Source organism: Mobula hypostoma (genome assembly GCF_963921235.1).
Source record: "Mobula hypostoma chromosome X1 unlocalized genomic scaffold, sMobHyp1.1 SUPER_X1_unloc_3, whole genome shotgun sequence".
Taxonomy (NCBI): Eukaryota; Metazoa; Chordata; class Chondrichthyes; order Myliobatiformes; family Myliobatidae; genus Mobula; species Mobula hypostoma.
In genome coordinates, this window is record NW_026948167.1 from 260,914 (window position 1) to 271,615 (window position 10,702).

The 10,702-nt window shown below is 46.8% G+C and overlaps 1 protein-coding gene across 1 annotated transcript in view; it reads left to right on the forward strand.

The window, feature by feature from the left end:
* The window catches only part of LOC134341393 (homeobox protein Hox-A3-like), a 72,788-nt gene extending 65,258 nt beyond the window's left edge, over positions 1-7,530 (forward strand). The window contains exons 3-4 of the mRNA XM_063039255.1: positions 2,734-3,197; positions 3,872-7,530. Coding sequence (XP_062895325.1) covers positions 2,783-3,197; positions 3,872-4,326 — 870 coding nt within the window. The 5' untranslated portion in view covers positions 2,734-2,782 and the 3' untranslated portion in view covers positions 4,327-7,530. The remainder of the gene's footprint in view (positions 1-2,733; positions 3,198-3,871) is intronic.
* The last annotated feature ends 3,172 nt before the right edge of the window (positions 7,531-10,702 follow it).

Sequence of the window (10,702 nt, forward strand, 5' to 3'; positions counted from 1 at the left end):
TTCCCCACCACCGACGTTAGGCTAACCGGCCTATAATTCCCCGGTTTCTCTCTCCCTCCTTTTTTAAAAAGTGGGGTTACATTAGCCACCCTCCAATCCTCAGGAACTAGTCCAGAATCTAACGAGTTTTGAAAAATTATCACTAATGCATCCACTATTTCTTGGGCCACTTCCTTAAGCACTCTGGGATGCAGACCATCTGGCCCTGGGGATTTATCTGCCTTCAATCCCTTCAATTTACCTAACACCACTTCCCTACTAACATGTATTTCGCTCAGTTCCTCCATCTCACTGGACCCTCTGTCCCTTACTATTTCTGGAAGATTATTTATGTCCTCCTTAGTGAAGACAGAACCAAAGTAATTATTCAATTGGTCTGCCATGTCCTTGCTCCCCATAATCAATTCACCTGTTTCTGTTTGCAGGGGACCTACATTTGTCTTTACCAGTCTTTTCCTTTTTACATATCTATAAAAGCTTTTACAGTCCGTTTTTATGTTCTCTGCCAGTTTTCTCTCATAATCTTTTTTCCCCTTCCTAATTAAGCCCTTTGTCCTCCTCTGCTGAACTCTGAATTTCTCCCAGTCCTCAGGTGAGCCACTTTCTCTGGCTAATTTGTATGCTACTTCTTTGGAATTGATACTATCCCTAATTTCTCTTGTCAGCCACGGGTGCACTACCTTCCTTGATTTATTCTTTTGCCAAACTGGGATGAACAATTGTTGTAGTTCATCCATGCAACCTTTAAATGCCTGCCATTGCATATCCACCGTCAATCCTTTAAGTGTCATTTGCCAGTCTATCTTAGCTAATTCACATCTCATACCTTCAAAGTTACCCCTCTTTAAGTTCAGAACCTTTGTTTCTGAATTAACTATGTCACTCTCCATGTTAATGAAGAATTCCACCATATTATGGTCACTCTTACCCAAGGGGCCTCTCACGACAAGATCGCTAATTAACCCTTCCTCATTGCTCAAAACCCAGTCCAGAATAGCCTGCTCTCTAGTCGGTTCCTCGACATGTTGGTTCAAAAAACCATCCCGCATACATTCCAAGAAATCCTCTTCCTCAGCACCTTTACCAATTTGGTTCACCCAGTCTACATGTAGATTGAAGTCACCCATTATAACTGCTGTTCCTTTATTGCACACATTTCTAATTTCCTGTTTAATACCATCTCCGACCTCACTGCTACTGTTAGGTGGCCTGTACACAACTCCCACCAGCGTCTTCTGCCCCTTAGTGTTACGCAGCTCTACCCATATCGATTCCACATCTTCCCGGCTTATGTCCTTCCTTTCTATTGCGTTAATCTCTTTTTTAACCAGCAACGCCACCCCACCTCCCCTTCCTTCATGTCTATCCCTCCTGAATATTGAATATCCCTGAACGTTGAGCTCCCATCCCTGGTCACCCTGGAGCCATGTCTCTGTGATCCCAACTATATCATAATCATTAATAACAATCTGCACTTTCAATTCATCCACCTTATTACGAATGCTCCTTGCATTGACACATAAAGCCTTCAGGCGCTCTTTTACAACTCTCTTAGCCCTTTTTAATGCTTGCCCTGGATTTGTCGGCCTGCCACTTTTACTTTTCCCCTTTGTACTTTTTGCTTCTACGCTCACTTTACACCCCTCTGTCTCTCTGCACTGGTTCCCATCCCTCTGTTGTGAACTAACCTCCTCACACCTAGCCGCTTTAATTTGATTCCCACCCCCCAACCATTCTAGTTTAAAGTCACCTCAGTAGCCCCCGCTAATCTCCCTGCCAGGATATTGGTCCCCCTAGGATTTAAGTGTAACCCGTCCTTTTTGTACAGGTCACACCTGCGCCAAAAGAGGTCCCAATGATCCAAAAACTTGAATCCCTGCCCCCTGCTCCAATCCCTTGTTGGGAGGAACACAGTTTCATTGCCACAAGTGTAAATAGGCATGTTAAATGTAATTACTTTGACCACTATCCTTACGCCTTGTTAGAAGTGTTCTTTCCTCCTCTCCTTCCCTACCTCTTCCTCTCTTCTTCACTCCCGTCTTCTTATTCCCCGACACCACGTAATTTACTCTCCCATCCAGTTCAATCTTTTCGTCTATTTCCTTCTCTCCCCTGTATCAACCCATCTCTTCCACCTCTCTCCTCTAACCTGTTCTGCATCTGTCAATTTCTATCTATCCTCCTCTCACTCTAGTTATCCATTTCTCCGCTCTCTATCCCTTTCCTCCATTCTCTTTCATTATCTGTCTATCTATCCACTTCAGTATCTCCTTTTCTACCTATCCCCTGTTGACTATCCGCCCAATTTCGTTCTCTTTGCTCTCTCTACCCATCTGTTTCTCTGTCATCTCTCCCCTCTCTCCATTCCGCTGTATTTCTATTCATCCAAATCTCTGTTTCTTTTCTCCCACCTCCCATTTCTCTATCTATCCACCTCTCTTCACTTTCTCTTCGTCCATCTCAGACCTCTCCATGCTTCCCTCTTTGTCGCTCTCTCTTTATCTATCAGTCCACCTCTAACCCCTCTTGCATCTTCGTCCCTCTCTCACACACCCAAGGGACACCGCTCACAGGTAGCTAACACATAGGCAGGGAATAGTGGTAAAGCGATGAAGCCCAGACCACTCCCAGTCGAGTTAACCTTCTATTTTCTTCTCCTCCCCACGTTTCCACCCCTCCATCCCCCGCCCCCATCCCACACCACCCCAATTTCTCTCGAATCTCTGGTTCCAGGTATCACCTGCAGCCTAGCGAAGGACATCAAGCGAGAGGGCGACTCCGGATGACCTCCGCCTCTAATCTCTCATCGGGCCACGGAAAGACCCCACCCACTCCTACCCGCACTCACGCCGACAAATGCGGCACAGGAAGATCCCACCGCCAGGCTGGTGGGCTCGGGAAGGTGGTGAAAGGGGACGGTGGCGCTGGGGAGAGGGCGGTGGACGGGGACAGGGACGTGATGCAGAAGACGCTGCGCTATGGGAAGCTGACCTCGCACGGCGCCTTGCCCGTCCCGTCTCTGCTCCGGCCGCCCAAGCCTCTCGTCGCCGCCCCGACCGCCGTCCGTGGCTCGTCGGCTTCCCTTCCCGCCCGGGACTGTCCCGCCAGTTGGTCCGGAGCCACGGCCGGGGCAGAGCGAGTGTTCCCGTGGATGAAGGAAAGCCGCGGAGTCTCCCGGCATAGCTCGCTGCACCCAGGTACGTTTCTCGCCCGCCTACTGTCTCACCGGCTTCGCCCCCTCCCCAACCACCCACCACCCGCACACTCGACCACAAATCTTTCTAATGAGATTCGCATTCCTATCTTCCAGACAACCCCGTGAGCGTGTGTGTGTGTGTGTGTGTGGGTGTGTGTGTGAGAGAGAGAGAGAGAGAGCTAACAAGCGCGTCCTATTGTCTGGGGCGCGCCGCCGTCTCCTCTGCTTGTCCGTCTCATCGTCTCCGATGCCCCAGACTGGAAGTGGGCAAGGGGAGGAGGTGGTAGTGGTAGTGGTGGGGGTGGGGGTGGGGAGGAGAGGTGAAATGTTGCCATGGTGTGCGTGAATTTATGCACCTTGCCTCCTGTGTGCACCTCGCTGTGCGTTTGTGATGGGTGTTGCTGTGTGTCTAAATGTGGGTGCTGCGGACAAACTTTCTCCCATCCACACCCCACCTCAAAAAACAAAAACACCAGCAGTTTATTTTGCCTGAAGGGGAAGGGAGAGGACAGGAGGGGAGTGGGGTAGCGTTGGTTGACATTAATTCTAGTTTTTAACAGCTCACTCTCTCGCTCTTCGCACCCTTCTTCATTCTTCCCCTTTCTCTCCCTAATTCCCCTCACCCCATCTTGCTCTTTTCGTCCCCTCCCTCCTTCCTCCGCTCCCTGCCCGCAGGAAGGGCCGAGGAGCCGGGCCGGCGAGCCCGTACAGCCTACAGCAGTGCGCAGCTTTTAGAGTTGGAGAAAGAGTTTCACCTGAACCGCTACGTGCGAGGCCCGCGGCGCCGGGAAATGGCCTGCCTTCTCCGCCTCTCTGAGCGCCAGGTCAAGGTCTGGTTCCAGAATCGCCGCATGAAGCACAAGCAGGCAGCGCGGTGGAGGCACTGGGCCGGTGGAACAGCGCCTGGGCCCCCAGGAGACCCCGTCCCCGTCGACCCTTGTCCCCCGCCCACCTTCAGCAGACTGGCACGCTCGCCCTCGCCTTTCTCCAGCGCCCCGTCTTCCCCCAGTGACATCCCGGCCAACTACAGTGGCAGCCCGGCTCAGCTAAGCCTCGGGCCGCAGGATGGACTCTGCGGCGTTTGGGACACAGACTGGACGCGGCACGGCCCCTGGCTCACCCACCTCTGAGGACGGGGTCGTCGCGAGCAACCTGCGCCCTTTTGCACTGTATATATCACGGATGTTTTCTACGTTCTGCTCAGATTCTAATATATATTGATTGTGTAAAGACTGTACGGCTCACTGGCTTGGTGTATGAGTGTGAGCATTTGTCAATGTGGCATAGGCGCGTTTGGCTTATGAATTTTATCTATGTTCATATACACACGTGTATATTACATCAGGTGTACATACATATATTAATACATACTGTACACAGACACACACTGATGCACACAGACATAAACTGAGACTCATACACAAATGCGCGTGCACGCACACACACACCATAACGGGCAAATACACACAAACACGTACAGATATGCATGGATAGACAAACAACCTCAGAGAGAGACACGCACGCACATGCATCATCTAACCTCACAGACAGGCAGATACACACATAGACAAACACATACAGACACACGCACATATACATGCATAGGCGTACGGGTGCACACACAAGCGCAATCACATCTATAGCCACACAATTTTGGACTAACATACAGACAAACGCACTGACGCACAGACAGATTAGATACAAAAGCACTCACACACGCATATGCACAGATAGACACAGTCTATCGTTTAGCCCACTACACAGACACAACCACTGATAACTCGCGCCAGAGCCAAATCAAAATCCTGGCCTTATAGCACCTTCTCCTCCACTCCTGCCTCACTCTCTGGAGTATTGAGTATAGTTCTGGTCACCCCATTACATGAAGGGTGTGGGGGCTTTGGAGAGAGTGCAGAGGAGGTTCACCAGGATGCTGCCTGGACTAGAGAGCATGAGCTGTAATGAGAAGTTGGGCAAAGTTGGGTTGTTTTCTCTGGAGTGGCAGAGACTGATAGAGGTGTTGACAGAATAGTCAGTCGGTATCTTTTTCCCCAAGGCGGAAATGTCTAATATCAGAAGGCATGCATTTAATCACCTTCAACACATGCCCTCTGATATTAGACATTTCTGGGGGTGGTAAATTGGGGGTGGTAAATTCAAAGGAGATGTGTGGGGCAAGTTTTCTTTTATATATGGAGTTGGTGGATGCCTGGAATGTGACACCGTGGTGGTGGTGGAGGCAGATGGGATAGAGGCGTTTAAGAGGCTGTTAGCTAGAGACCTGGATGTGCAGGAAATGGAGGGAAATGAACATCCTATAGGTAAAAAATATTAGTTTAGTCAGGCATTTAATTAGTTCAGCACAACATGGTGGGCCCAAGAGGACCTGTTGCTGTGCTTCGTTCGATGTACATAATCAAGCGGAGATAGGAGAGATGCCACCAGTACCAGCCTCAGGATGAAGTGGTGGGGGATGCAGGAAGGTGCAGGAGAACTGCATCAGACAAGGGGGAAGTGCGGGAAGTTTGCAGCGAGCGAAGTTATATAATGGGGTGTTACTCTCGGCACAGACCACCGTCAAACCAAGATCGCCGGTCAAACCAAGGATTCTTTGACTTCACTGGGTTTGTGTGGTAAGGCTGTGTGTGAGAGGGAGGGGGAGAGGGGGAGAGAGAGAGAGAGAAAGAAAGAAAACAAACAAACACAGGTGCCAGAATCTCCCTCGCACCGAACGCCCAGCGTAAAGGAGTACATGATGCACGGGGATCAGATGGAACATCTCGTCTTCAAGAATACAGATGCGCGTGCGCACAAAGAGTTATACATACAGGTGCACCGACATACACAGAGGCACATAGAGAGTACATGTACGGATGCTCACAGAGACACACATGCGCAGACACATGCACACAGAGTACACAGACTCATACACACACACAGATGAGCGTGCACTGACATGCAGAGATTTACCAGGATACGGCCTGGATTAGAGAGCATGTTTTATGAGAAGAGGACGAGCGTAGGAAAGTAGAATTCACCATCAGGGGCCCCGGCCTTCCTGATCATACTCTCATTTCGCTGATGCCACCAAAAGGAGGTACAGGAGCCTCAGGACCCCCACCACCAGGTTCAAGAACAGTTAACACCCCACAACCATCAGGCTCTTGAATCAAAGGGGATAACTTCACTTGCCCTATCTTTGAAATGTTCCCACAACCTATGGACTTATTTTCAAGGACTCTTCATCTCATGTTCTCGATATTTATTGCTCATGTATGTTGTTTTCGTTTTGTATTTTCACAGTTTGTTGTCGTTTGCACAATGGTTGAATACCCAAGTTGGTGTGGTCTTTCACTGATTCTATTACAGATTTGTTGAGTATGCCCACTAGAAAATAAACCTCAGGGTTATATATGGCGACATATATGAATTCATCCGAACTTTGTAAGAATGTGTGAGAGAGATGAATACTATAACCAGAATTATTCACATGGACACGAATACACAAACATATAAACACACACACGCAACTGCTCACAAAATCACAAAAATTCTCGGTGTATATGGACACAGATAAACTCACACACTCGAACATGCATGCCCTTACACTTATACACATTCTTTCAAACACACACTCTGACAGAGACAAATGTACTTGCATGCACATTCCCACACACACATCCTCTCACTCAGAATCTCTCACTTGCTCACACACACACTCTCTCACAGTCACTCACAGATGCACTCTCACACTCACATACTCTCTCAACATTATTTGATGTGTACGATAAAATCTGTAGAAACCACCATATTAATAAATTCTCAATTTTACTTTGGCTTTTGGTCTGGGAAATTGCAGTTTCTTGCAAATCCTCAGGATATTAGGGTACTTAATCTTGGATATTATATTGTTTTTAATTAAAATAGTTTTGACAGCTGGGTAGTCTTGAACACTTCATCTCACGATGGTGATTCGCATCCTCTGTTCTCAATGCGCCCACGTTGAACCTTCATCTATCTCAAGTGAGAGGAGCATTTTTGTTTAAGTTGTCATTTCAAGACCAGACAATAGCACAAGGTGTTGCAGATGGGACAGGACAAACACTGTACCAGTGAAGTCCTGTTGCTGTGATTTACACACAGAAAAGCAGATAAAACTGTGCCAGTACATGAGATAACAGGAGCAGGAGCCTCAAAACTGTGGTATAACGTCAAATTTGAGTTCAGTGTCAAATGTACAAGTTCATATGTGCACAGATGCAACGAAAAATTTACTGCAGCAGCATCAAAAGCACACTGCATTAGATATACAATGTTCACAAGAAAAACATAAATGCAACTTGTACAACAAATGTAGTTAAACAATTGCAAGCTATACAATTATGACATAAATGTAATTAAACACAAATTACACATTTCTTACAACAAAGAACACAATTAGAACAAAAAAAAATGCTAAGTGGTCATAGTGTTGCTCTACAAAGGTAGTGATTAAGATAACCAAATGATTGAAGGAAAGTAGCTGTTCCTGAACCTGGTGATGTGGGAATTCGGGCTTCTGTACCTCCTGCCCGATGGGAGCTGTGAGAAGATGGGATGGCCCGGATAGTGGGGATCGCTGATGATGGATATTGCCTTTTTGAGGTAATGCCTCCTGTAGATACTAATGATGGTGGGGAGTGATGTGATGCAGAGTCTGCTACTCTCTGCAGATTCTCACGTTCCTGCCCAGCCCATGATGCAACCAACAGTATATCTGTGGAAGTTAGCTAGTATGTTTGGTGACGAGCTATACCTCCTAAGAAAATACAGATACTGGTACACATCAATACATCGAGATAGTACAAAGGAACAGCAATAACAGAATGCAGAATAAAGTGTTACAGTTACAGAAAAGGTGCAGTGCAGTGCAGGCAGACAATAAGGTGCAAGAGTCACGACAAGGTAAATTGTAAGGTCAAGTGTCTATTTTATCTACTAATAACAGTTTAATCGCCTCAGAACAGCAGAATAGAATCTGTCCTTGAGCCTGGTGGTGTGTGCTTTCAGGCTTTTGTACCTTCTGCCCGACGGGAGGAGGAGAAGAGAGAATGTCGGTGTGGGTGGGGTCTTTGATTATTCTGGCTGTTTTACTGAGACAGTGAGAAGTGTAGACAGTCCATGGAGGGGAGGCTGGTTTCTGTGATGTGCTGAGCTGTGTCCACAACTCTCTGCGGTTTCTTGTGGTCACAGGCAGAGCAGTTGTCTTATCAAGCCGTGATGACATCACACGATAAACAATCTAGCCTCCATCCCCCCGCCCCCCGGGGCAAAGAATTCCAGAGAATACCCTCCCTAGGAGAGAAGTCCATTGACTAACGGTGATCCAAAGGAGTTCGTGTTGGGATAGCTATTTTTCACATAATACAGTGGCATGCTGTTTGGGCACCCCTGGTCAAAATTTCTGTTACTGTGAATAGCTAGGTGAGTAAAAGATGACCTGGTTTCCAAAAGGCATAAAGTTAAAGATGACACATTTCTTTAATATTCTAAGCAAGATTACTTTTTTATTTCCACCTTTTCCTCTTTCATTATTTTGAAACTGTAAAAGGGCCCGAAGCAAAAGTTTGGGCACCCTGCATGGTCAGTACTTAGCAACACCCCCTTTGGCAAGTATCACAGCTTGTAAGCACTTTCTGTAGCCAGTTAAGAGTCCTTCAATTCTTATTTGGGGGATTTTTGCCCATTCTTCCTTGCAAAAGGCTTCTAGTTCTGTGAGATTCTTGGGCTGTCTTGCATGCACTGCTCTTTTAAGGTCTATCCACAGATTTTCGATGATGTTTAGGTCGGGGGACTGTGAGGGCCATGGCAAAACCTTCAGCTTGCGCCTCTTGAGGTAATCCATTGTGGATTTTGAGGTGTGTAAAAGGATCATTATCCTGTTGTAGAAGCCATCCTCTTTTCATCTTCAGTTTTCTTACAGACAGTGTGATGTTTGCTTCCAGAATTTGCTGGTATTTAATTGAATTCATTCTTCCCTCTACCAGTAAATGTTCCCTGTGCCACTGGCTGCAACACAAGCCCAAAGCATGATCAATCCACCCCTGTGCTTAACAGTTGGAGAGGTGTTCTTTTCATGAAATTCTGCACCCTTTTTTCTCCAAACATACCTTCGCTCATTGTAACCAAAATATTCTATTTTAACTTCATCAGTCCACAGGACTTGTTTCCAAAATGCATCAGGCTTGTTCAGATGTTCCTTTGAACCTTTTGAATATAACTTTTTGGAGAAGGCAGGAGAATGAGGTTGAGGGAGAAAATAAATCAGCCATGGTTGAATGGCAGAGCAGACTCGATGGGCCAAAAGGCCTAACTCTGTTATGCTTTATGGTAAAGATTCTAACTATCCACCCTCCACTGCCATCCTGTACTCCTCCATCATGTTCACCCATTTCTCCCTCTACCCCCTCTTAACTGACTGTACCTGTAACCATGTCACCTCATTCGAGATTTTCCCAGTGATGGAAATATTTCCACATTGTGAAGTGATTCACTTTGGAAGGTTGAATTTGAAGGCAGAGTACAGGGCTAATAACAGGATTCTTAGCAGTGTTGAGGAACAGAGGGATACTGGGGTCCACATCCACAGATCCCTCAAGGTTACCGTACAAGTTGATAGGGTGGTTAAGAAGTTAGCCTTCATTCATCAGGGGGTTGAGTTCAAGAGCCGTGAGGTAATGTTGCAGCTCTATAAAACTCTGGTTGGACCACACTTGGAATATTGCGGTCAGTTCTGGTCGCCTTATTGTAGGAAGGATGTGGAAGCTTTAGAGAGGGTGCAGAGGAGACTTACCAGGATGCTGCCTGGACTAGAGAGCATATTTTATGAGGATAGGTTGAATGAGCTAGAGTTTTTCTCTTTGGAGTGAAGTACGATGATAGGTGCTTTGATAGAGGTGTACAAGGTGATAAGAGGCATAGATGGAGTGGACAGCCAGAGACTTTCCACCTGGGCAGAAATGGCTAATACAAGGGACATCGTTTTAAAGTGATTGGAGCAAAGTATAGTGCAGGATGTCAGGGGCAGGTTTGTATGTTTGTTTGTTTTTATACAGAGTGTGGTAGTTGAATGGAACGCCCTGCCAGGGGCCATGGTAGAGGCAGATGCATTAGGATATTTAAGAAACACTTATATAGGCACATGGATAATAGAAAAATGGAGGGATTTATCGTAGAAACTGTTAAAAGGTCGACAGAACATCATGAGCTATAAGGCCTGTACTGTGCTGTAATGTTCTATGATCCATCTCTCCTGCCATGACCCCTCAGGGGCTGAGATGCTTGAATAAGGTCACCCCTTATTCTCTTAAACTCCACAGGATACAGACCTAAACTGTCCAGTCCCTCCTGATGGGACAACCCTCTGATCTCAGAAATTATCCTGGTGAATCTCCTGCAGACTGCCTATAAGGCTACCAGATTCTTTTTTAGTTTAGGGGATTAGAAGTATGCATGTTTCACACATGG